This window comes from Manis pentadactyla, chromosome 7, assembly GCF_030020395.1.
Source record: "Manis pentadactyla isolate mManPen7 chromosome 7, mManPen7.hap1, whole genome shotgun sequence".
Taxonomy (NCBI): domain Eukaryota; kingdom Metazoa; phylum Chordata; class Mammalia; order Pholidota; family Manidae; genus Manis; species Manis pentadactyla.
The window spans coordinates 76,671,169-76,698,424 of record NC_080025.1 but is presented as its reverse complement, the minus strand read 5'-3'; the positions used below and the strand labels follow the sequence as shown (position 1 = coordinate 76,698,424).

The 27,256-nt window shown below is 39.9% G+C and overlaps 2 protein-coding genes across 4 annotated transcripts in view; both read left to right on the top strand.

Moving 5' to 3' along the window:
* Nucleotides 1-1,004: 1,004 nt before the first annotated feature.
* Nucleotides 1,005-25,913, top strand: SAMD9L (sterile alpha motif domain containing 9 like). Of its 3 annotated transcripts, none has more exons than XM_036879230.2 (2): nt 1,005-1,094; nt 21,100-25,913. In XM_036879230.2, the coding sequence occupies exon 2, from the start codon at nt 21,115-21,117 to the stop codon at nt 25,870-25,872; it is 4,758 nt and encodes a 1,585-aa protein (XP_036735125.2). In that variant the 5' UTR covers nt 1,005-1,094; nt 21,100-21,114; the 3' UTR covers nt 25,873-25,913. The 3 variants fall into 3 exon arrangements, with proteins under 3 accessions (XP_036735125.2, XP_036735126.1, XP_036735127.1); XM_036879231.2 differs by lacking the exon at nt 1,005-1,094 and adding an exon at nt 4,575-4,704 and having other exon boundaries at nt 21,096-25,913; XM_036879232.2 differs by lacking the exon at nt 1,005-1,094 and adding an exon at nt 4,577-4,704.
* Nucleotides 4,575-27,256, top strand: part of LOC118909104 (sterile alpha motif domain-containing protein 9) — a 41,649-nt gene continuing 18,967 nt past the window's right edge. Inside the window, 1 exon segment of the mRNA XM_057504520.1 lies at nt 4,575-4,704. The gene's annotated coding sequence lies outside the window, so the exon portion shown is untranslated.

Below are 27,256 nucleotides of genomic sequence, written 5' to 3'. Positions count from 1 at the left end.
TGCTCCAAGGCCTGGTAAAATTTTACAATATCAAATCTATATCTTTTAAAGGTATGTATAGAAAATAATTAAAGGAGGTAAACAATAGAAAATAGAGATTGTATTTGGATAAAACTTTTTTTCCCTCCTTTGTATATTCTGTACCTTTTAAGCTTGAAAAATGAACTTTTACTATATTCATACTAAAAAAAATAATGTTTTAATTTTCAAAAGATAATGAAAAAATGGTGACCCAGCACACAGAAATATTAGTAGCTAGGGCTGCCATAAAAAACTACCAAAGATTTGGTGGCTTAAAAATCTGAAGTTTATTTCCTCATAATTCTGGAAACTAAAATATGAGATCAAGGTTTTGTCAGGGTTGGTTTCCTCTGAGGCCTCTCTCCTTGACTTATAGATGGCCCTCTTTTCCCTATGTCTTCACATAGTCTTTTCTGTGCATATGTCTGCGTCCTAATCTCTTCTTATAAGGACACCAGTCAGATTGGATTAAGGACCCACCCGTAAGACCTCATTTTAACTTAATTATATCTTTAAAGACCCTTTCTCCAAATATAGTCACATTCTGGGGTACTGAAGATTGGACCTTCAACATTCAACATATGAATTGTGGTAAAGCACAGCTCAGCCCCTAACAGGCACTTAGATCACAATGAGATTTTAATGTTCTTCCAGGTATTCCTATTTTATTTTTTTCTGTAGGTTCTCCCACAACTTCCCTACCTCCCCACCCCAATTTCTAAACACCTAACTCTAAAAATTTGTCTAGTGAACAGTTTCTAAGCAATGGTTCAAATTTTCTGTAATTTCCTGTGATGTTAATATTTTACATCCTCCTAAATCTGAGGAACTACATTCTTAAGCAAAACTGAAAGTGCATTTCCACTTCCTCCTTCTGCTCCTGCTCTGCCGATCTCATACACCCTCAGAAACAGTCAGAGTCAGTGTCATCACTCTGTGATAACTTCACAACTTAATGGCTTAGTTTTTTAAAAGGATCCTTACAATCATATGTGTCCTAACCATCAGAGTAAGAAGCAAAGGTTAAAATCAACTGTTTCAAGTTTCTGAGAGGATGCTTCACGAAAATCCTGGTAAGTTACTGAATCATAAAACTTTATTTTTATATGCCTTTGAGGGGACAGCCATTTTTTAAAACTCCAGCTTTACTTTTTATATAAATACATGTGTTTGTACAGAAACCAATGCTTATAAAAAATACTGAAAGTAGTTAGAAATATCGATGGGTTGAGGACATATATTAATAGTTTTGACTGAAGCTAACTGCAAGTAGTCTTTCTAAAAAGAAACGAGTTGAGTGTGCTTAAGAGTCACAGGGATGTTTCTGGTCATAGGGCTTGGGGAGATCATAGAGAAACAGTGCAAAGAAGTTCAGGAATTTAAGCATAAAAGATTGTAGAGGAATCTGTGGTCATGCGCAATTATGCAAAATTCTGTTTTATATAACTTCAGATGTTATTAGGAGTTACGTTTAATTAAAGATAACCCCCTCCAGAGGCTATTTTTCTATGTGTTTCCTTCACATTCACCTCATACAGCAGTCCGGTTAAAATCTGAAATGGAAACTTAACGTCAGGAAATGAAACTGAACTTGCTTGAGTGTGGTTTCCTTTTATCAAATTGCGTGTGTGTGGCTCTCCCGGTCTGGAGCCAGGATTTTTAAGTGCCTTTCCCCCTCTGCTGTGAGCAGAACGCCTCAGGCAAAGGCGTATCTGGAGTGCTGCCAAGAACCCCCAGACATAAGAGCCGTGAGCATCAGCGCTTGTCTCTAAACGCTCTGCTGATCTGGTACTGACAAGCACCTAAATAGAGAAAATGCTTGAATATCTTCAATATTTAGAGAGGAAACTGAAGTAGTCATTCGAGAGGCATCCTGTAGCAATAATTAATTTAACAATAATTAATATTCCTACTAATCAAAAGATTTGTGTTCACAATTGTTTCAAAACAGGAAGATGAGGGCCCCTAGGAAGCCAAGAGTTACGTCAGAGCATTCTTAGAATTTCTCCATGCCATTATTGTGATCTTTACTTAGATCCACCAGCATGTATGCAGATGCTCTGAAAAGCGACAAGGTGTAAACCATTTTAAAAGCGTTACTGAATATAATAGGCTCAAATAATCATATGTTCACCACTGCCACAATGAGGGGAGAGGGAGGTGGGGAAACTTAAAAATTATAGTAGGTCCAAGGATATTATTTTTTTTTAGCTTTTTTTAAATTAAGGTATCACTGACATACAATCTTATGAAGGTTTCACATGAGCACCATTGTGGTTTCAGCAGTCACCCATATTACCAAGAACCCCTCACCCCACTGCAGTCACTGTCCATCAGCGTTGTAAGATGCTGTAGAGTCACTACTTGTCTTCTCCGTGCTATACTGCCTTCCCCGTGACCCAACAATATTGTGAGTGCTAATTATAATACCTCTTAATCCCCTTCCCCTCCCTCCTGAACCACCCTCCCAAACCCTTTCCCTTTGGTCCAAGGATATTATTGAAGAATTTAGTATATTGTACTAAGACAAATTATTGTCAATTTTTCCATTTTACAGAAGAAAAGTCTCCAGATTTGGGGAATAATTGTCAGTGACCTTATTTGAGAAGAATACTTTTATCTCCCTGATATCTATTAGCAGAACCTGAGCAAAAGAAAGTGAGAGAAGCTGTCGCCTGTTAGGTAACACAGCATTCCCCTTGCAGTCTCCCCTACACTAGACACAGTACACAGTGCGCCCCTGGCTGCATAGAGGCCAGAGCTCTGGAGGATGGTGTGGACTGCAGAAGGAAATTCCTGATGTGTTAGAATGCTGGGCCTCATTAGAATGGCTAAAACCACTGGCTAAAACAAAAGAGAAAATCTAGAATCTGTCCTCTCAATTTTTAGGAGATTCAGAGAGAGGGTGGGTGGTGAAATTACTAAAAGAGGATTCTGGTTAAGAGAAGGTATTGCGTGAAGCCCGAGCAGAGTGTGTCTGTGGACAGCGGTAAGCACCTCACAGATCAGTTTCCAGAGCAGCAGCTGCAGATGAAGCTGGAGGGTCGGGCATTGAGGACCCAAAGTAGAACGGAAAGTCCCCTGAGGAAAACCCAGATTGAGAAAGCACCCCATTTGGGGACCCTAAGTGACACATAGAAAACTATTATAGGATATTATGAAATCGAGGTACCTAGAAGTACTGGAGGCAGAAAGATATTTATTAATTTTCCTTTCCTCTTGATAACACTTTTTTTTCATTCTTTGTGACCAGGTGATGGAAGCTAGAGTTAGTTCTGGCTGAACTAGTGGCACAGTAGATAGATAGATTTTCCCAGATTTCTCTCTAGGATTCAAGTCAAGTGAAATAATTGCCTGAGCAAAATGAGCAAATTGTTCTTTGACCCACAGACTGTACTAATACCAGGGTTTCCAAAAATCCATTATTTTAAACGACTGAGAAAACATGTTATTTAGAAGCTACTATGTACTAGGCCTTAGAGTGAACAAAATGTACAGAATCCTTGTCCTCATGAAGCACACAGAATAATGGGTAGAAGAGAAAAGAAACAAGACAAACAAGTAGAAATATATGGAATATTTGATTGTGGTAAGTCCTAAGTAGATTAAAAAAAAATAGTCAGAGGACTAGGAAATGTTGGGCGATGGAGTAATTTTCAGTAGGCAAGTCAAGCAGTGCCTCAGTGAGAAGGTGGCGTTTGATAACAGGGCCGAGGGCAGTGAGGGAGGGAGCTCTGCCAGGTATCCAAGAACATTCCAGGGAGAAGAAACAAGCACGGAGCCAGCAGCTTCCCCCAGGGAGCAACAGGGAAGTCAGGCAGCCCAGATTTAGAGGGAGAAATAAAAGGAAGATGTAATATCAGAGAGGTAACAGGGTGGCAGGTCACTGGAGGCCTTGCAGCTCATAATGAGGAGCTCAGGTTTCTCTCTAAGGCAACCAGAAAACCCTTGGAGGGACTGCACAGAATATTGGCATATTATTTATTTACACTTGAGCAGGTTCACTCTGGCTGCTGTTCTGAAAAGTCCCCAAAGGGATGAATGATAGCAAGAGGGAAAGTACCCCTGTAATCCAAGAGAGAGATGAGGGCCCCGACCAGGTGGTAGTGGCAGAGGTGGTGGCTGGGGGGTCAGATGCCGGACATGTTTTCAAGACACACCCTATAGGATTTGCTCTTATTGAAAGTGAAATGTGGGAGAAAAGAAAGAAAAAGTTTGCCTGCACTGTATTTTTGGATGTTCATTTATTTCATTAAAAATATGTAAAATATAGGAAGAGATCCCATCTAGGTGAAGGATGTTCCTTTAACTATTTATTCAAATCTGCTATATGTTTGAAATTTTTCATAGTTGAAAGTTGGGGGCAGGGTTGGGGGGCGAGGTGTGGAATCTGTCCCATAAACAGTTTCTAAGCAACAGTCCAAGCAACTGCATTTTCATTTGTTATATAATTTTTTTTTTTTTTTTATGTAACAGATTCTCAACAAGTGTATCCTAAGGCAAAACTGGAAAAGGATCAGGTCTATTCTGTTCACCTCTCTATTTCCTCATAGGTGTTTCCTGGAGGTGACTTGCAAATTCTCAAGAAAAGGCAATTAATCTAACAGCTTGAGATCAAAGACTCTCAGGAAGACTTAATTCAACTTGCCGATATAAAAAGTGGAAGTTTTCAGAAAAGTTCTGGTAAGTTTTCTAACCATTAAAAATATATGGCTCATCAACTTTCTTTTTTTTTTTTAATTTTTTTATTTTTATTTATATATATATATATATTTTTTTTAGATAATTATTTTTTATTGAAGGGTAGTTGACGCACAGTATTACATTACATTAGTTTCAAGTGTACAACACAGTGATAAAACATTTATATACATAATTCTAGGTTCCAGCTATCACCCTACCAAGCTGTTACAATATCTTGACTATATTCCTTATGCTATACATTACATCCCGGTTACTTATTTATTTTACTATTGGAAGTCTGTCCTTTTTTTTTTTTGTGAGGGCATCTCTCATATTTATTGATCAAATGGTTGTTAACGACAATAAAATTCTGTATAGGGGAGTCAATGCTCAATGCACAATCATTAATCCACCCCAAGCCTAATTTTCGTCAGTCTCCAATCTGCTGAGACATAACAAACAAGTTCTTACATGGAGAACAAATTCTTACATAATGAATAAGTTACATAGTGAACAGTACAAGGGCAGTCATCACAGAAACTTTTGGTTTTGCTCATGCATTATGAACTATAAACAGTCAGTTCAAATATGAATACTCATTTGGTTTTTATACTTGATTTATATGTGGATACCACATTTCTCTCTTTATTATTATTATTTTTAATAAAATGCTGAAGTGGTAGGTAGATGCAAGATAAAAGTAGAAAGCATAGTTTAGTGTTGTAAGAGAGCAAATGTAGATGATCAGGTGTGTGCCTGTAGACTATGTGTTAATCCAAGCTAGACAAGGGCAATAAAACATCCACATATGCAGAAGATTTCTCTCAGAATGGGGGGGTGAGGTTCTAAGCCTCACCTCTGTTGATCCCCAATTTCTCACCTGATGACCCCCCTGCGACTGTGCCTGTCTTAGGTTGTTCCTCCCTTGAGGAATCTTACCCGTCTCTGGCTAACCAGTCATCTTCCGGGGCCATACAAGGAAATGTAGAGTTGGTAAGTGAGAGAGAAGCCTTATTGTTTGAAATGGTTAGCTTTCTATTTCTTTGCATATTTATGCCCTGTAGCTTCTATGCCCAGCATTTGTCTTGAGGTATCTTTACCACTTGGAAGAATTATGATACTCAGTAAATTTGATATGAGGCACGAATTCTATTTAAGGGTTGTAATTAGGAAAGAAGAAGAAAAGCTATAGAAGTAGCAGGCAGAAGAAAACATGGAAAGATTGATTATTTCTTTGACATATCTTCTTGTAGAGTAACTTCAGCATGTATAGGTTTTAAGCTACCACTTAAATTGCGCACACACATTAACATAATAGGAGTATAGTTACATAACCAAAGCATATCTGTAATTACCAGCCATCTCCAGTGAAACCAAGAGAACCAGTTAGGCACCTTAGGCATTTGTGAAAACTTATCTATGATATGGTGGATATTGTAAATCAGACAAATTAAAACAACCCATTCCTGGGGAATGTTCACATCCCTTATGTTCTTTTAACAGTAAATAGTCTGTAGTTGTAAGATTTTGGAGCGCTACAATTTGCACTTCTCCTAATTCTTGGTAGAGTTCCAACAGTATAGATCCAGTCAAATTTGTTGTTTTACTGTATGCACAGGCCAGCTTAGATATCTCCTTCATTCCCGTGGCAAGTCCAGGAGTTGGTGGGATGAGTGCATCTACAGCTGTAGCAGTGCATGGATCTTTGTTGGGGTTTTTTGATGATCATTTCTGGCATGAGTCTTCCAGAGAGTGCTGATGTTGGAAGTTCTCTTTCATATCGTATCTTAGTTCATTTTCAGGGTAGCCCAATTAGGCTTTGATCTTCTGTATAAATGCAAACAGACCCTTTGCCTACACTTTTATATGCCCTTTATACCCTTGTGTAGAACTCATTGGAGGTTACCACACAGGGACTGCCCTTTTTGTTTTGTTTTGTTTTGTTTTGTTTTGTTTTGTTTTTGGTATCACTAATCTACACTTACATGACAAATATTATGTTTACTAGGCTCTCCCCTATACCAGGTCTCCCCCATAAACCCCTTTACAGTCACTGCCCATCAGCATAGCAAAATGTTGTAGAATCACTACATGCCTTCTCTGTGTTGTACAGCCCTCCCTTTTCTCCTACTCCCCCATGCATGTTAATCTTAATACCCCCCCACTTCTCCCCCCCCTTATCCCTCCCCACCCACCCATCCTCCCCAGCCCCTTTCCCTTTGGTACCTGTTAGTCCATTCTTGATATCTGTGATTCTGCTGCTGTTTTGTTCCTTCAGTTTTTCCTTTGTTCCTATACTCCACAGATAAGTGAAATCATTTGGTATTTCTCTTTCTCCGCTTGGCTTGTTTCACTGAGCATAATACCCTCCAGCTCCATCCATGTTGCTGCAAATGATTGGATTTGCCCTTTTCTTATGGCTGAACAGTATACCATTGTGTATATGTACCACATCTTCTTTATCCATTCATCTATCGATGGACATTTAGGTTGCTTCCAATTCTTGGCTATTGTAAATAGTGCTGCAATAAACATAGGGGTGCATCTGTCTTTCTCAAACTTGATTGCTGCGTTCTTAGGGTAAATTCCTAGGAGTGGAATTCCTGGGTCAAATGGTAAGTCTGTTTTGAGCATTTTGATGTACCTCCATACTGCTTTCCATAATGGTTGAACTAACTTACATTCCCACCAGCAGTGTAGGAGGGTTCCCCTTTCTCCACAGCCTCGCCAACATTTGTTGTTGTTTGTCTTTTGGATGGCAGCCATCCTTACTGGTGTGAGGTGATACCTCATTGTAGTTTTAATTTGCATTTCTCTGATAATTAGCGATGTGGAGCATCTTTTCATGTGTCTGTTGGCCATCTGTATTTCTTTTTTGGAGAACTGTCTGTTCAGTTCCTCTGCCCATTTTTTAATTAGGTTATTTGTTTTTTGTTTGTTGAGGCATGTGAGCTCTTTATATATTCTGGACGTCAAGCCTTTATCGGATGTGTCATTTTCAAATGTATTCTCCCATACTGTAGGGATCCTTTTTGTTCTATTGATGGTGTCTTTTGCTGTACAGAAGCTCTTCAGCTTAATATAGTCCCACTTACTCATTTTTGCTGTTGTTTTCCTTGCCCGGGGAGATATGTTCAAGAAGAGGTCACTCATGTTTATGTCTAAGAGGTTTTTGCCTATGTTTTCTTCCAAGAGTTTGATGGTTTCATGACTTACATTCAGGTCTTTGATCCATTTTGAGTTTACTTTTGTATATGGGGTTAGACAATGTTCCAGTTTCATTCTCCTACATGTAGCTGTCCAGTTTTGCCAGCACCACCTGTTGAAGAGACTGTCATTTCGCCATTGTATGTCCATGGCTCCTTTATCAAATATTAATTGACCATATATGTCTGGGTTAATGTCTGGATTCTCTAGTCTGTTTCATTGGTCTGTGGCTCTGCTCTTGTGCCAGTACCAAATTGTCTTGATTACTATGGCTTTATAGTAGAGCTTGAAGTTGGGGAGTGAGATCCCCCCTACTTTATTCTTCTTTCTCAGGATTGCTTTGGCTATTCGGGGTCTTTGGTGTTTCCATATGAATTTTTGAATTATTTGTTCCAGTTCATTGAAGAATGTTGCTGGTAGTTTCATAGGGATTGAATCAAATCTGTATATTGCTTTGGTAGGATGGCCATTTTGACGATATTAATTCTTCCTAGCCACGAGCATGGGATGAGTTTCCATCTGTTAGTGTCCCCTTTAATTTCTCTTAAGAGTGACTTGTAGTTTTCAGAGTATAAGTCTTTCACTTCTTTGGTTAGGTTTATTCCTAGGTATTTTATTTTATTTGATGCAATTGTGAATGGAGTTGTTTTCCTGATGTCTCTTTCTGTTGGTTCATTGTTAGTATATAGGAAAGCCACAGATTTCTGTGTGTTGATTTTGTATCCTGCAACTTTGCTGTATTCTGATATCAGTTCTAGTAGTTTTGGGGTGGAGTCTTTAGGGTTTTTTATGTACAGTATCATGTCACCTGCAAATAGTGACAGTTTAACTTCTTCTTTACCAATCTGGATTCCTTGTATTTCTTTGTTTTGTCTGATTGCCGTGGCTAGGACCTCCAGTACTATGTTAAATAACAGTGGAGAGAGTGGGCATCCCTGTCTAGTTCCCGATCTCAGAGGAAATGCTTTCAGGTTCTCGCTGTTCAATATAATGTTGGCTGTGGGTTTATCATAGATGGCCTTTATTATATTGAGGTACGTGCACTCTATTCCCATTTTGCTGAGAGTTTTTATCATGAATGGATGTTGAACTTTGTCAAATGCTTTTTCAGCATCTATGGAGATGATCATGTGGTTTTTGTCTTTCTTTTTGTTGATGTGGTGGATGATGTTGATGGACTTTCGAATGTTGTACCATCCTTGCATCCCTGGGATGAATCCCACTTGGTCATGGTGTATGATCCTTTTGATGTATTTTTGAATTCGGTTTGCTAATATTTTGTTGAGTATTTTTGCGTCTACGTTCATCAGGGATATTGGTCTGTAGTTTTCTTTTTTGGTGGGGTCTTTGCCTGGTTTTGGTAGTAGGGTGATGTTAGCTTCATAGAATGAGTTTGGGAGTATCCCCTCCTCCTCTATTTTTTGGAAAACTTTAAGGAGAATGGGTATTATGTCTTCCCTGTATGTCTGATAAAATTCCGAGGTAAATCCATCTGGCCCGGGGGTTTTGTTCTTTGGTAGTTTTTTTATTACCGCTTCAATTTCGTTGCTGGTAATTGGTCTGTTTAGATTTTCTGTTTCTTTCTGGGTCAATCTTGGAAGGTTGTATTTTTCTAGGAAGTTGTCCATTTCTCCTAGGTTTCCCAGCTTGTTAGTATATAGGTTTTCATAGTATTCTCTAATAATTCTTTGTATTTCTGTGGGGTCCGTCGTGATTTTTCCTTTCTCGTTTCTGATACTGTTGATTTGTGTTGACTCTCTTTTCTTCTTAATAAGTCTGGCTAGAGGTTTATCTATTTTGTTTATTTTCTCGAAGAACCAGCTCTTGGTTTCATTGATTTTTGCTATTGTTTTATTCTTCTCAATTTTATTTATTTCTTCTCTGATCTTTATTATGTCCCTCCTTCTGCTGACCTTAGGCCTCATGTGTTCTTCTTTTTCCAACTTCGATAATTGTGACATTAGACCATTCATTTGGGATTGCTCTTCCTTTTTTAAATATGCTTGGATTGCTATATACTTTCCTCTTAAGACTGCTTTTGCTGTGTCCCACAGAAGTTGGGGCTTAGTGTTGTTGTTGTCATTTGTTTCCATATATTGCTGGATCTCCATTTTGATTTGGTCATTGATCCATTGATTATTTAGGAGCGTGTTGTTAAGCTTCCATGTGTTTTTGAGCCTCTTTGCTTTCTTTGTACAGTTTATTTCTAGTTTTATGCCTTAATGGTCTGAAAAGTTGGTTGGTAGGATTTCAATCTTTTGGAATTTTCTGAGGCTCTTTTTGTGGCCTAGTATGTGGTCTATTCTGGAGAATGTTCCATGTGCACTTGAGAAGAATGTATATCCCGCTGCTTTTGGATGTAGAGTTCTATAGATGTCTATTAGGTCCATCTGCTCTACTGTGTTGTTCAGTGCTTCCGTGTCCTTACTTATTTTCTGCCCAGTGGATCTATCCTTTGCGGTGAGTGGTGTGTTGAAGTCTCCTAGAATGAATGCATTGCAGTCTATATCCCCCTTTAGTTCTGTTAGTATTTGTTTCACATATGCTGGTGCTCCTGTGTTGTGTGCATATATATTTAGAATGGTTATATCCTCTTGTTTGACTGAGCCCTTTATCATTATGTAGTGTCCTTCTTTATCTCTTGTTACTTTCTTTGTTTTGAAGTCTATTTTGTCTGATATTAGTACTGCAACCCCTGCTTTCTTCTCGCTGTTGTTTGCTTGAAATATGTTTTTCCATCCCTTGACTTTTAGTCTGTACATGTCTTTGGGTTTGAGGTGAGTTTCTTGTAAGCAGCCTATAGATGGGTCTTGCTTTTTTATCCATTCTGTTACTCTGTGTCTTTTGATTGGTGCATTCAACCCATTAACATTTAGGGTGACTATTGAAAGATATGTACTTATTGCCATTGCAGGCTTTAAATTCGTGGTTCCCAAAGGTTCAAGGTTAGCCTCTTTAGTATCTTACTGCCTAACTTAGCTCGCTTATTGAGCTGTTATATACACTGTCTGGAGATTCTTTTCTTCTCTCCCTTCTTGTTCCTCCTCCTCGATTCTTCATATGTTGGGTGTTTTGTGCTGTGCTTTTTCTAGGAGTGCTCCCATCTAGAGCAGTCCCTGTAAGATGTTCTGTAGAGGTGGTTTGTGGAAAAGCAAATTCCCTCAGCTTTTGTTTGTCTGGGAATTGTTTAATCCCACTGTCATATTTGAATGATAGTCGTGCTGGATACAGTATCCTTGGTTCAAGGCCCTTCTGTTTCATTGTATTAAATATATCATGCCATTCTCTTCTGGCCTGTAGGGTTTCTGTTGAGAAATCTGATGTTAGCCTGATGGGTTTCCCTTTATAGGTGACCTTTTTCTCTCTAGCTGCCTTTAAACTCTTTCCTTGTCCTTGATCTTTGCCATTTTAATTATTATGTGTCTTGGTGTTGTCCTTCTTGGATCCTTTCTGTTGGGGATTCTGTGTATTTCCGTGGTCTGTTTGATTATTTCCTCCCACAGTTTGGGGAAGTTCTCAGCAATCATTTCTTCTAAGATACTTTCCATCTCTTTTCCTCTCTCTTCTTCTTCTGGGACCCCTATAATACGGATATTGTTCCTTTTGGATTGGTCACACAGTTCTCTTAGTATTGTTTCATTCCTGCAGATCCTTTTGTCTCTCTCTATGTCAGCTTCTATGCGTTCCTGTTCTCTGATTTCAATTCCATCAATGGCCTCTTGCATCCTATCCATTCTGCTTATAAACCCTTCCAGAGTTTGTTTCATTTCTGCGATCTCCTTTCTGGCATCTGTGATCTCCCTCCAGACTTCATCCCATTTCTCTTGCGTATTTCTCTGCATCTCTGTCAGCATGTTTATGATTCTTATTTTGAATTCTTTTTCAGGAAGACTGGTTAGGTCTGTCTCCTTCTCTGGTGTTGTCTCTGTGATCTTTGTCTGCCTGTCGCTTTGCCTTTTCATGGTGATAGGAATAGTTTGCAGAGCTGGGACGAGTGACGGCTGGAAGAACTTCCTTTCTTGTTGGTTTGTGGCCCTCCTCTCCTGGGAGAACAGCGACCTCTAGTGGCTTGTGCTGCGCAGCTGCCGCAGACAGGGTTTCTGCTTCCTGCTCAGCTGCTATGGAGTTAATCTCCGCTGTTGCTGTGGGCGTGGCCTGGCTCGGGCAGCTACTCCAAAATGGTGGAGTCGCATTGGAGCAGGAGCGGCTGGGAGGCTATTTATCTCCGTAAGGGGCCTCCCTGCTCCCTGCAGCCCAGGGGTTAGGGTGCCCAGAGATCCCCGGATTCCCTACCTCTGGATTAAGTGTCCCACCCTGCCCCTTTAAGACTTCCAAAAAGCACCTGCCAAAACAAAACAACGACCACCAAAAAAAAAAAAAAAAAAATTTTTTTTAATTAAAAAAAAAAAGGTGGTCGCTCGTTTTTCTTTATTCTCCGGTGCCAGCCTCAGGCCTCTGCTCACCGGTCTTGATGCCCTGTTTCCCTAGTATTGGGGTCCCTATCCCTTTAAGACTTCCAAAAAGCGCTCGCCAAAACAAAACAGCAAAAAAAAAAAAATTGGTTGCTCGCTTTTCTTATGTCCTCCGGCACCAGGCCTCCAGTGCCCGCTCACTGTTCTTGCTGCCCTGTTTCCCTAGCATCCAGGGCCCCCTGGGCACGTACTGTGTCTGCACTCTGGCCCAGATGGCTGGGGCTGGGTGTTCGGCAGTCCTGGGCTCCGTCTCCCTCCTCCTCTGCCTATTCTTCTCCCATTGGGAGTTGGGGGGAGGGGCGCTCGGCTCCTGCCGGGCCGGGGCTTGTATCTTACCCCCTTCGCGAGGCGCTGGGTTCTCTCAGGTGCGTATGTGGTGTTGATATTGTCCTGTGTCCTCTGGTCTTTATTCTAGGAAGGGTTGTCTTTGTTATATTTTCATAGATATATGTGGTTTTGGGAGGAGATTTCCGCTGCTCTACTCACGCCGCCATCTTCCGCCCCTCCCATCAACTTTCTTCAAAAGCTATCTTTAAAACTAATTCTAAAACAAGAGCATACTTTCAAGTGTACATAAGCTACTTCTAACAAATAACTCTGAAAGGAAGGAGAAATCTCACTGCTTTCGTGTATGTATCGCTAGATGTATTTGTGTCAACTGCAGAATTCTTTAGAAAGAAACCTTCCAGCAAGCTTGGGGAGGATGGATTCTGCAGACAGAAGGCTCTGGGGCTGAAGCAGGAATACAGATGTAAAATGTAGATAGAAGATCAGCAACTGAAGCAACTAACTTGTGCAGAAAACTGTAGCCATGTGCAGCTTGCCAAACTCTGTCCTACATAACTCATGATGATATCAAAAGTTTACATCTAGTTAAAGATTTGAGCTGCGGCCTCTGACCAGGATCAGGAGCATTCTTTCCCGGAGGCAAGAACTGCAGGCTGAGGCCCAGCCTCCTAGAGATGGGTGTGGGTACCTGGGTTTGCCCTGAAAACTCATGGTTTGATCCTTCCTGATCAGCTACTAAGAAGAAAAACTAAAAGTGTTTAAGGAATGGATACTGAAATTAAGTATTCATAGGAAGAACTCTGGATCTCAACATTTTCCCAGAACAGAATAAAGGAGATCAGGTTGAAGACTTCTCCCAGTGACAATGAGAGTAACACTATTACCCATTCTAGACATAAAAACAAGGTTGAAGACACTAATTGGGCCAAGGAGTTATGTGAAATCATTGTTCAACATTTTTGCCCAAATCATTGTCACCTTGAATTAAATACAAAACTCCAGCCAAAATAGGAATCATTTGCAATAGCCAAGACATGAAAACAACCTGAGTGTCCACTGATGCATGAATGGATAAAGGACATGTGATACACACACACACACACACACACACACACACACACTAAAATATTATTCAACCATAAGAAAGAAGAAACCCTGCCATGTGCAACAACATGGATGGGCCTTGAGGGCATTATGCTAAGTCAGATAAATCAGAGAACAAATACCTTATGATCTCATTTATATGTGGAATCTTAAAAAACAAAAAACAAAAAACTGAACTCATAGATACAGAGAACAGATGGGTGGTTGCCAGAGGCTGGGGGCTGGGACAGGTGAAGGTGGCAAAAAAAGAATTTCCCAAGCCCCTTGTTCCAAAGGCATTACTAACTCACGGATTTCCAAAAACATAGCTCAAGTGTTCCACTACTCTAACGTCTTGATTTCTTCAACAAATATCTATTGAGTACCTATTTTATATTAGGCGCCAGTGATTTACCATCAAACAAAAGGCACAAATGTCTGCTGTCCTGGAGGTTTCAGTCTAGTTGCTGAGATAAAGAATAAGAAAGATGACTAAGTAAAATATGCAGTATGTAAATTCTAGAAGGAAAAACTGAAGGAAGGAAGGGTGATGGAAAGGGCAAGAGGAGGGACTGAAATTTTAGAAAGGGAGGCCAAGCCAGCCCCTATGGAGTTTAAACATAAGGCTGAAGGAAGTGAGGGAGTCAGCTATGTAGATATGGAGGAAGAGCATTCCAGGGAGAGGGAGTGGCTAGTATGAAACCTGGTGCAGCAGTTGGCCTGGCATGTTTGAGGACAGCGAGGCAACCCCAGCGACTGGAGTGGAGCAAGTAGACATGATGAGGTCAAAAGAATAGTGGGTCAAAATGGCCATCCTGCCTAAAGCAATCTATAGATTCAATGCAATCCCTATCAAGATACCAACAGCATTCTTCAATGAACTGGAACAAATAGTTCTAGAATTCATATGGAACCACAAAAGACCCTGAATAGCCAAAGCAATCTTGAGAAGGAAGAATAAAGCAGGGGGATTACACTCCCCAACTTCAAGCTCTACTACAAAGCCACAGTAATCAATACAATTTGGTACTGGCACAAGAACAGACCCACAGACCAGTGAAACAGAATAGAGAGTCCAGACATTAACCCAAACATATATGGTCAATTAATATACAACAAAGGAGCCATGAACATACAATGGGGAAATGACAGTCTCTTCAACAGATGGTGCTGGCAAAACTGGACAGCTACATGTAAGAGAATGAAACTGGATCATTGTCTAACCCCATACATAAAAGTAAATTCAAAATGGATCAAACACTTGAATGTAAGTTATGAAATCATAAAACTCTTAGAAAAAAACATAGGCAAAAATCTCTTGGACATAAACATGAGCAACTTCTTCATGAACATATCTCTCCAGGCAAGGGAAACAAAAGCAAAAATGAACAAGTGGGACTATATCAAGCTGAAAAGCTTCTGTGCAGCAAAGGGCACCATCAATAGAACAAAAACTCATCCTACAGTATGGGAAAATATATTCATAAAGACAGATCTGATAAAGGGTTGACATCTAAAATATATAAAGAGCTCATGCATCTCAACAAACAAAAAACAAATAATCCAATTAAAAAATGGGCACTGGATCTGAACAGACACTTCTCCAAAGAAGAAATTCAGATGGCCAACAGACACATGAAAAGATGTTCCACATCGCTAATCATCAGAGAAATGCATATTAAAACCCACAATGAGATATCACCTCACACCAGTAAGGATCACCACCATCCAAAAGACAAACAACAACAAATGTTGGCGAGAATGTGGAGAAAGGGGAACCCTCCTACACTGCTGGTGGGAATGTAAATTAGTTCAACCATTGTGGAAAGCAGTATGGAGGTTCCTCAAAAAACTCAAAATAGCAATGCTATTTGACCCAGGAATTCCACTCCTAGGAATTTACCCTAAGAATGCAGCAGCCCAGTTTGAAAAAGACATATGCACCCCTATGTTTATTGCAGCACTATTTATAATAACCAAGAAATGGAAGCAACCTGAGTATCCATCAGTAGATGAATGGAGAAAGAAGATGTGGTCCATATACACAATGGAATATTATTCAGCCATAAGAAGAAAACAAATCCTACCATTTGCAACAACATGGATGGAGCTAGAGGTTATTATGCTTGGTGAAATAAGCCAGGTGGGAAAAGACAAGTATCAAATGATTTCACTCATATGTGGAGTATAAGAACAAAGAAAAAACTGAAGGAACAAAACAGCAGCAGACTCACAGAACCCAAGAATGGACTAACAGCTACCAAGGGGAAAGGGACTACGGAAGATGGGTGGGAAGGGAGGGATAAGCAGAAAAAAAGGGGCATTACTACTAGCAAATGTAATGTAAGGGGTGGGGGACACAGGGAGGGCTGTACAACACAGAGAAGACAAGTAGTGATTCTATAGCATCTTACTACACTGATGGACAGTGACTGTAATGGGGCATGTGGGGGGGACTTGATGATGGGGGGAGTCTAGTAAACATAATGCTGCTCATGTAATTGTAGATTAATGATACCAAAATTTTTTAAAAAGCAGGGGAAAAAAAAAGAATAGTGGGGGCCATACCATGGAGCTTAGTAGGGGTTTTGGTTTTTGTTCCAAGTGAGATGAGAAGTCATTGGAGGGTCTTGAGAAGAGTGACATGATTACATTTACATTTAAACAGGATCACATTGGTTGCTATGTTGAACATAGAGTGATGGGTGGGAGGTATGGGCAAAGCCAGAGTCAGAGACTGGGTGACATACTATTAAAACAATCCAGGAAAGAGATCTTGGTTTAGCCCCTGGTGGTGGCAATAGGAGTAGTAAGAAATGGTGGAATTCTGAGTGTACTGTGAAGGTGGGGCTCAAATTATTTGCTAATAGAGTGAATGTGAAATGTGTGCAAAAGGACTGACTCAAAGATGCTGCCAAACTTTTGCCTTGATCAATTGGTAAGTTCCATTAACTGATAAGATGATGGGAGTAGCAGTTTGGGGGTAAGAGGGTCAAATACCAAGAGGTCAGTTTGGGCCATGTTAATTTTAGAAGTACTGTTAGACATTCAAGTGGACCTATGGTAAAAGCAGGTAAATATGTGAACCTGGAGATCACAGGAGAAGCCAGGCAGATAATATTAATCTGGATTCATGGGCATACATATTATATTTAAAAGATGGAGTGAATCCACAGGGAGAAACTACAGATAGAAATGAGGCTTCCCAGGCTAAGCCTGAAAGTCCCTCCAACATTTAAAAATGGAAAATTAAGAAGGGTAGACAGAGGAAACTGAGAAGGACCAGCCAGAAAGGGAAGAGAAAAATTAGGAAACTTGGTGTCCCAAAAGCCTGGAAGAAGAATGATTCAAGGAAAAAAAGAACAATTACTTGTTTCAAATGCTGCTGACAGGTCAATCATTGTTCTCTAGCAATGCAAAGTATAATTTCAGAGGAATGATAAGGCTCAAAACCTGATGAAGTGAGTTTTAAAGGGAATGAAAGAAGGAGAAACAGAAGTAACAAGTATAGTCAGAACTTGTGGGAAGTAAAGTAGAAATATGGGGCAAAAGTAAAGTTGAGAGATTCTAGCTTAACATGAAATAAGTAACACTTTTGTGTGCGGACGGGGAAGATTTGGTAGCCAAGGGAAGTCTGAGGAAGCCAGATAGAGATGAGAAAATTGTCAGAGCCACTTCACTGAGTAGAAAGAAGGGATGGGACGGCTAGTGGCCAAGTGGAGATGTTGACCACCTCCCTTGGAGTGTGGACATTCCCTTCAGAGAACAGAAACTAGGATAAAATATATGGACCCAGCAACAGAAGAAAAGTCAAGAAGCAGGTCAGTGATAGATGTGGCTTTAGGGGCTCAGGAAAGTGCTTTTCTGATTGCTCCAATTTCCCCAATTTCAATAGGAAATAAGGTTACCGCTGAAATTGGCAATGGTGAGGAGGTGTTGGAGATTTGATGAGAGAGGAGAAAGTGAAAGGTAGTCATTTAGGACAGGGAGAGAGTGAGTAAAATAGGGAGACAGAGCACAGGCTGGCAGCATTAACTGTCCCCTGGAGAAAAGTGGCCTTGACTTTAAAGTGAGACCAGTCAGGGTGTGGCCGGTCTCTGTGCAGCCATGTTGCACGGAGTTGACATAGGCAGAGTAGCAGACTGTGGTACAAGAGGAGAAAGGAGAAAGCAAGTGACTATAGTGAATGTACAAAACAAACCAAGTTGACCTGGGGTGGGGTGGGGGTGAGGGCAAGTGAGAAAGCAACAGTGTCCGTGGATTAAAGGTCTTGGTGAAATGTGAGTTTGAGCACTGATGGTAGTGAGTCTAAGGGCCGAGAGAGGGGGATGTTTGCATATCAGATGACGGGAGGCATGTAGCTACTGGTGATTCTCTTAGTTTGCAAAGGCTGCTGTCATAAAGCACCAGAAGCTGAGTGGCTTAAACAACAGAAATGTATCATCTCACAGCTCTGGAGGGTGCAAGTCTTTAAGATCAAGGTACTGGCAGGGTAGTTTCCTTCTAGGGGCCATGAGGAAGAATGTGTTCCTTGTCTTCCCCCAGCTTTGGGTGTTTGCTGGCACTCTCTGGCATTCCTTGGCATGTAGAGGCCTCACGCTCATCTCTGCCTCCACCTTCATGTTCTGTCTTCCCTGTGTGTGTGTGCCTCTGTGTCCTAATTTCCCCTTCTTATAAAGACACCAGTCACGCTGAAATAGCACCCATTCTAATGACCTTATGTTAACTAATTACATCTGCAACAATGCTATCTCTAAACAAGGGCACATTCCAGAGTACTGGGGCTAGGACTTTCACACATGAGTTGGGGCAGGGGGTGTCACAATCAACCCCTAACTGTTATGATAAGGCCAATGGTGTGATGATGAGAGTGGAGATGGTGGAGGTCAAAAATCTTTAAATGAGAGGCAGTCAAGAGGGTGAAAGGCCATACATTGGAAGGATCATCTCTCATCTATTGAGCCACCAAAACTTATGACAAGAATAGTGTCTGAGGGTATGAGAGTCTCTTCCCTTCAGCTGTCTACAGAAGTGGGCTCAAAATACATTAAAATGCATAAAAGCATAAAAGTAGTCAGCAAATTATCCAACTATGAAATATTTTAAGATTAAAGTTTAAAATAATATGGTAGGCATATTTTTTTATTCAGGCTTTCCTCCAAAGTGACTTCAAAAAATGTTTTGGTAGGAATATGTTTGTTAATAACTGCTTATATTGTTGGTTCCATTTGGGGCTTGTAAACAGGTAAGGCAGAACCTCTCCCTTTGGTTTTCCCTGAGATGATACTTAAGACCTCTGCAAGGAGACAGGGGGATTAGGGATGTGTCTCCCAGACTCCCAGGTTCAAGGAATCTTCCACTGATCTGTAATTCCCTCTACCCAGGAATTCACTTTGGCAAGACAGGTACCTGGCTCTGGAGCAGAGGCAGGTACTGTGGGCTGCTGGAGCACCACCACACCCAAATTCCTTAGAACCACTAGACGGGCCTTTGGAGGGTCCAGCAGGTAGACTGCTTCTTATTCCCTTAACTCTGTCCACTTCCTCCACATTTGGTCTTTAATGCTTTCAGTCTATTTATCCTTATCATATTTTCACTTTCTTGTTTTCCCTTATTTAAATCACTTTATTGATCTTTTTAACCCTGATTCACTAGGACTTGGTGGGCCTGAGAATTTACATTTCTAGCAAGCTTCCAGTCGGTGCTGATGTTTGCTGATCTGGAGACTACATTTTGAGAACTGCTCTCGGCCTTATCTGTACAACAGAATAGCCTGGACACACATACTAGTGCCTGAGTTCCCCTTCCACTCCCTCAGCCAATTAAAGCAGAATCTCAGAATGTGCTTCTAATATTCAGTCGAAGTTAGGAACCCCTACTCTAGAGCATTCCAGATATTCAGCTCTTGCAATTCAGCAAAATCTATAATTATGGGACCTTCATTAATCTCCTATCAATAATTTAGGCTGAAATGTTTTGTGTGTTTTTTTAGTGGTTGCTTTATCTTATTTATTGGATCTTTAATCAGATCCAGATTGTAATTATTATATTGTATTCTTTCTTCCTTTCTTGTTTTCATATGAAAATTTCCCTAGATTTCTTTTTTATTAAGGTATCATTGTTATAAAATCTTATGAAGGTTTCACAGGAGCAATATTGTAGTTCCTACATTCACCCATATTATCAAGTCACTCCCACATACCCCATTGCAATCACTGTCCATCTGTGTAGTAAGATGTTATAGAGTCACTACTAGTCTTCTGTGTGCTATACTGCCATCCCCATGACCCCCCTGCATTATGTGTGCTGATCATAATACCCCTTAATCCCTTTCTCCTTCCCTTCCCACCCACCCTCCCCACACCCTTTCTCTTTGGTAATTACTAGCTCCTTCTTGGGTTCTGTGAGTCTGCTGCTGTTTTGTTCCTCCCATTTTGCTTTGTTATTATACTCCACAAATGAGTGAAATCATTTGGTACTTGTCTCTCTCTGTCTGGCTTATTTCACTGAGCATAATACCCTCTAGCTCTATCCATGTTGTTGCAAATGGTAGGATTTGTTTTCTTCTTATGGCTGAATAATATTCCATTGTGTATATGTACCACATCTTCTTTATCCATTCATCTACTGATGGACGCTTAGGTTGCTTCCATGTCTGAAATGGTTTTAATGAAATTTAAAACTCATACGATTCTCCTTATTTAATTTCAAGCAGGCCAGTCCAGTTTGAACTACATCTAAATCTTTGAAACCTCTGAGAGCTGCAAGATTGCCAACCAAATTAATTATCCTAACATTTTACCACCACATTCCCCAAAGCCTCAGCCTTGGTGGTCTAACAACTCCAGTTCCAAAAGACTGCAGGTGATGAGTTAACCCTTTGCTTCATTATTATGTAACAAAGGTGGCCAGCTTCCTAGCTGTAAATGGCATTTCTGTTCCCACAACTCACTTCCACTAACTCAGTTTTATATTTTAAGGTTTTTTTGCAATATTCAGCTATACCAACTTCTGTGCTACTTAAGAGTCTGGTTTTAAGTTACAAAAATCCAACTTTCACCAAGTGAAGTCTAAAAGGGAAAATTATTATAAGGATAAAGGGGTATGTCACCCTAGATAGCAGCTACTGCTTATTTCATAATAACACTTATAATCACCTAGAAAATGAGGGCACTAGTTGAAACTGTAAACAGTTAAAATAAGTACCAATCAGTTTTAAGAGTCAGCTTTGAACAATATTTTATATATGCTGTTTACATGAAATTATATATAACATTGAATATGTGGCATCAATGAAAAAAAGTATAATACTAAAATACTTATTCTGTTACTTTTTCCAAGGAAGAAAGTTCCAGCTTTGATGAGTGAGCAAGTAAATCTGCCTGAAATGACCAAAGACTGGACCAAAGAGCACGTGAAACAGTGGGTAACCAAAGACCTGAAGATTGATGAGAAATATGGGCAGATTCTGCTCAATGAAGAAGTGACAGGATTAGTCCTGCAGGAATTAACTGAGAAGGACCTAATAGAAATGGGGCTACCACGGGGCCCAGCACTTTTGATAAAACGTACATATGACAGATTGCACAATAGTGCCCTTGACAGTAACCATCAGGGTTTGGGACAATTAGATCATACAAAACTCTCCAAAAAGGAACACCAAAAAAAGTCCCAACAAACAAAAAGGGAAGAGGAAAAAGCGATGTCATCTAATATTGATCATGATCTTGGAGAGACCAGAGAAAGCAAAGAACAAGAATCAATTCTTAAGGAAGAAAATGCACTAAATGAAGTAGCAACAGCTAAAGACAAAAACAAAATAAAGCTAAAAACTGAACAGTTGACTTGTATGCCATATCCTTTTGATAAGTTCCATGAGAGCAAACGTTACATAGAACATTATATTCTACAACCTGAAACAGGACCACTCAATCTCATAGACCCAGTACATGAGTTCAAAGCTCTCACAAATACAGAAGCAGCATCAGATAAGGACATTAGGATGAAATTTAGCAATGAAGTCTTCAGATTTGCATCAGCTTGTATGAATTCTCGCACCAATGGCACCATCCACTTTGGAGTCTTGGACAAACCCCATGGAGAAATCATCGGTGTGAAAGTCACCAGTAAGGATGCCTTCATCGACCACTTCAACATAATGATCAAACAGTACTTTGAAGAAAGCGAGATCAATGAAGCCAAGAAGTGTGTTCGTGAGCCAAGATTTGTGGATGTCCTACTGCAGAACAATACACCATCGGACAGATTTGTCATTGAAGTAGATGTCATTCCAAAACATTCTATATGTAAGGAAAAATATTTCTATATTAAGTTGCAAAACTGTAAAAGTGAATCATGGAAACCAAACCAAGATCATTCACTGTTTGTGAGAGACGGGGCTAGCTCTAAGGATATCCTGGCCAATGTCAGGCAACGAGATATAGATTTCAAAGCATTTATACAAAATTTAAAGTCACTAGTAGCATCTAGAAAAGAAGCTGAGAAAGAATATGAGGTTAGAGCAAATAAGACAGAGAGTGAAGGACAAAAACTGGTAAAACTTCTCATAGGAAACCGAGACTCACTGGACAACTCCTACTACAACTGGTACATTCTTGTAACAAATAAGTGCCATCCAAATCAAACAAAGAACTTAGATTTTCTAAAAGAAATTAAATGGTTTGCTGTGTTGGACTTTGATCCTGAGTCTGTAAGCAAGGGGGTAGTCAAAGCTTACAAAAAGAGCCGAATAGCAAACCTTCACTTTCCAAATCAGTATGAAGAAAAGACAACTACCATAAGGGAGAAAATTTCTAGTATGAATCTCTATCAGCAGCCCAGCTGGATCTTCTGCAATGGCAGATCAGACTTGAAAAATGAGAGGCATAAGCCTCTAGAACCACATTTATGGCAGAGAGAAAGAGCTTCTGAAGTCAGGAAACTGATTTCATTTTTCACAGATGAAAATATAATGATGAGACGGAAGTTTCTGGTAGTGTTTCTATTACTCTCTCCAGTGGAAAGCCCAGCAGATCCCCTTATTGAAACTTTCTGTGCTTTCTACCAAGCTCTCAAAGGAATGGAAAATATATTGTGTATCTGTGTAAACTCACAGACTTATCAACAATGGGAAGATCTACTACAAACAAGACTGACAATGGCAGATGAATTATCAAACCACAGTATTTCCACTTTAAATTTAGAATTGATAAACAGTACTATCCTTAAACTAAAACCAGTGACTCAGTCATCAAGAAGGTATTTACCCTCCTGTGGATCTTCTTCAGTTATTTTAGAGAAAAAGGAGGAGGACATCTTGACCGCACTGGAAATCCTCTGTGAAAATGAGTGCAGAGATACAGACATAGAGAAAGATGAAATTAAATTTCAAGAATTTAAGAAATTAAAAGAAGAGCACTTTTACCGAGGTGGCAGAGTATCCTGGTGGAACTTCTATTTTTCTTCTGAAAACTACTCATCAGCTTTCGTCAAAAGGGACAGTTATGAAACCCTTAGAAGACTGATAGACTGCTGGGCAGACTCACCCAAACGAGAGTTTGCAAAAATCATCAATATTTATCATCACCCAGGCTGTGGGGGTACTACACTGGCTATGAATATTCTCTGGGACCTAAAGAAGAACTTCAGATGTGCTGTGTTAAAAAACAAAGCAACTGATTTTGCAGAAATTGGAGAACAAGTGACCAATCTGATTACCTATAAGGCAACCAGCCCTCAGGACTACATTCCTGTACTTCTCCTTGTGGATGATTTTGATGAACAGGAAAATGTCTACGTTCTACAGAATTCCATTCATTCCATTTTTGCTGACAGGGGTTTGCGATATGAAAAAACATTAGTAATTATCTTAAACTGCATGAGATCCCAGAATCCTGATGAAAGTGCAAAATTAGCAGACAGTATTGCACTAACTTACCAACTTTCTCCCAAGGAACAAAGAGCTTTTGGGGCCAAACTAGAGGAAATTGAAAAGCAACACAAGAACTGTGAAAATTTTTATTCCTTCATGATCATGAAAAGCAATTTTGATGCAATGTATATAGAAAATGTAGTCAGGAATATCCTAAAAGGACATAATGTTGAAAGCAAGAGAGCACAACTCATTTCTTACCTTGCTCTACTCAACTCTTACGTTACTGATTCTACAATTTCATTGTCACAGTGTGAACTGTTTTTGGGGATCATCTACACTAACACACCCTGGGAACCAGAGAGCCTAGAAGACAGGATGGGAACCTACGCTACACTTTTAATAAACACAGAAGTCACAGAATATGGGAGATACACAGGCGTGCGCATCATTCATCCTTTGATCGCCATTTACTGTCTAAAAGAACTCGAAAAAAGCTATCATTTGGATAAGTGTCAAATTGCCTTGAAGATATTACATGAGAATTTATTCTACATTTCTGGAATAGGGAGAGAAAAATTTGAACAGGATGTGCAAACTCTTCTGCTTACAAGACAGCGCAAGGAGTATGGAGATGAAATAGACACTTTGTTTTCCCCATTAATTGAAGCTTTACAGAATGAAGAAATTGAAGAGGTCTTGACTGCAGGAAATGTCCGATTCCCACAAAATGCATTCATTTGTCAGGCCTTAGCAAGATATTTCTACATTAAAGAGAAGAATTTTAACACTGCTCTGGAATGGGCAAATGAGGCCAAAAAGAAAGCGCCTAAAAATTCCTATATTTCAGATACACTTGGCCAAGTCTACAAAAGTAAAATCAAATGGTGGTTGGATGAAAACAGAAACTGCAAGGATATTACTGTTAATGATCTAATATGTATGCTAGAAGCCGCTGAAAATGCCTCGAGAGCTTTCAAAACATCCCAAGAGCAAACCTACAGGAAAGGCTATGAAATAGAGAGCTGGTCACCACAGAAGTCCCAAAGAAAATACGGCATGTATAACACAGCTGGTTTCTTTGGTGAAATAGAAGTTGGTCTTTACACTATTCAGGTTCTTCAGCTCACTCCCTGTTTCCATGAAGAAAATAAATTAGCTAAAACATCTTTGGTAGATTTTCTATCTGGAAAGGGGAATATTCCTGCAAATCCAAAAAGCGATTATTTTTTGGCTCTTAACAACTTCATATCTTACTTACGAAGTTTACAGTCAGATTTGAAAAGATGCTTTGAGTTTTTTGATGATTATATGGTTCTTTTGAAAGTGAGGAATATCCAAAAAGAAACAGTGGAGATAGTAGTAAGCAAGAAAATCAATCGTTGTTTCAAGAAATACGTAGAATTTTTCTGCCATTTGGATTTGAATCCATTAGAAAGCACAGAGAGTCCATTAATCCAAGAGGAGAAATGCAGGAAGAGTCTACAGGCTTTGAGAGCAGATAGGTTTTCTGGACTCCTGGAATATCTTAATCCAAGTCACAAAGAGGCTGCAACCAATATGGAAAATATAGTGAACAAATACTCCTTTTTATTGCAGCAAAACCCAAATAAACAGCTGACAAAGGACAAACAAAATTTCATTTTGGCCAACGTTATTCTCAATTGTCTAAAACCCTGCTCCAAGTTCATTCAGCCACTGAGCATGCTAAAAAAGCAGCTCCGAGAAGTGCTGCAAGTCCTAGGACTAAATCATCAATATCCAGATCCTTATTTCTTGGCCTGCCTTCTGTTCTGGCCAGAAAATCAAGAGCTAGATGAAGATTCCAAGCTAATGGAAAAATATGTTGCATCCTTAAATAGATCCTTCAAGAGACAGTACAGAAGCATGTGCAAATCTAAGGAGGCAAGCACACTTTTCTATCTGGGGAAGAAGAGGGGTCTCAACAGCTTTGTTCACAAGGCCAGTATAGAGCAGTACTTCAGTAAAGTGCACAATACAAATTTCCTCTGGCAGAGTGGAGATGTGGAGGGTAAAAAAGCAGTCAGAGACCACCTGCGGCGTCTAACTGGTCAGGCTGAAGGCAAGCTAATCTCTATGGAATATGGAACAGAGAAAAAAATAAAAATACCAGTGATATCTGTTTATTCAGGTCCACTCAGGAGTGGTAGGAACATAGAAAGAGTGTCCTTCTTCCTAGGATTTTCCATTGAAGGCCCTCAAGCATATGATATAGAAGTAATTTAAGAAGCTATATTAGCTCAAATAAATGTATTCCTCTCTCTCTATGACTTTATTCCCTCTCTATTCCCATTGCATTTTGATGACATTATTAGTTTACCTCTAATCGTGGATTTTGCTTTTATCTCCCCAAATGAATTACCAGCCTTTTTTAGGGCACGAAATGTGTCTACACACACAGCTTGGCATGTGCTAGAGTCAATTATTCAATGTCTTAAATATGCATTTTTCAGACTCATATATTTATTTATTTAAGGAGTTTCAATTAGTATCCATTGGTCCTGTAATAGCTTGTTATAAGTCAATAAAATCTATTCTATCACTTTAGGAATTTTCTGAATTATGAATTATTTCTTCACTATGAATGCAGAGATTTAAATAAGATGATGGTGGAAGGAAAAGCCCCTCCTTAGTTTGTTGAACTCAAACCCAGAGATCAACCAGTATGCCACTTACCTCCTAAAAATTACCTCCACTGGCCTAAAAATACACATGGAAGGCACACTTCATTCCCATCCTCCATCTGCCCCTCCACATACACACACAATGCCTCGTACCCCTTGCCCTTCTCCCAACTCATTGCTTTGGGAAGGGAAAGAAAGCAGAAAATAGAGGAGTCACAGGCTTGAATGCCCTGCTTCGCCTTGTTCCCATGTGCACTTGAATCCATTTCTTCGGCCGTTCTTGCCTCCTGTCTACACAGTCTTGCCTCCACCTGTTCTTTAGATCCCATCTCCCCTCCCTTCTTTTTCCCATTTACTACCCTCTTTGCTTTCTTTATTTCTCAACCCATATTCATGTTGTTCTCTCTGTCAAATATTCCCTTATTTTCATCCAAAATCTTCCATGTCACTATTCTGATTTGTCCATCACAACTCAGTTCACATCAACTCCACCAAGGAGCCTCCCCTGACCGCTGATTAGATGACTGCCTAAGGGCAATCTGTGCTCTCAACTTTCCAGTGCCAGGAAGACCAACCTAGGAGCTTGCTCCTAGATTTAAACCAGCCAGAACAGCTTCAAACAGCATTCCAGAGCTTGGCTTTTAAGAAATATCTTAATATAGATTGAATTGAATGCTTAATAAATATTTGCTTGTTTACCCACTTCTTTGTCTATCTCTTCACAATGTAACTTTGGCATTCCAGGCTTCAAACCCAATTTCTCTTGTCATCAAAATGACTATTCACTATCAGGGTTCTTTTCACTAGTATTCTGTGCATCTATGAGGAATACTCACATGGTGCATGAACACATCCCTATTGCTAGAAGTCCCATCTGCTGCTGATCAAGCTCCAACAGCTGCTTCCCTCTTCTGCAGTCCACCTGTCCATGTGGTAACAGGCTCTACCAAGTGGCTGCACTCCCCAAAGTGTTCATAGGCCTGTGG

Coding starts and splice junctions, on each gene's coding strand:
- SAMD9L (XM_036879230.2), top strand. CDS start 21,115: ATGAGTGAGCAAGTAAATCTGCCTGAAATGACCAAAGACTGGACCAAA.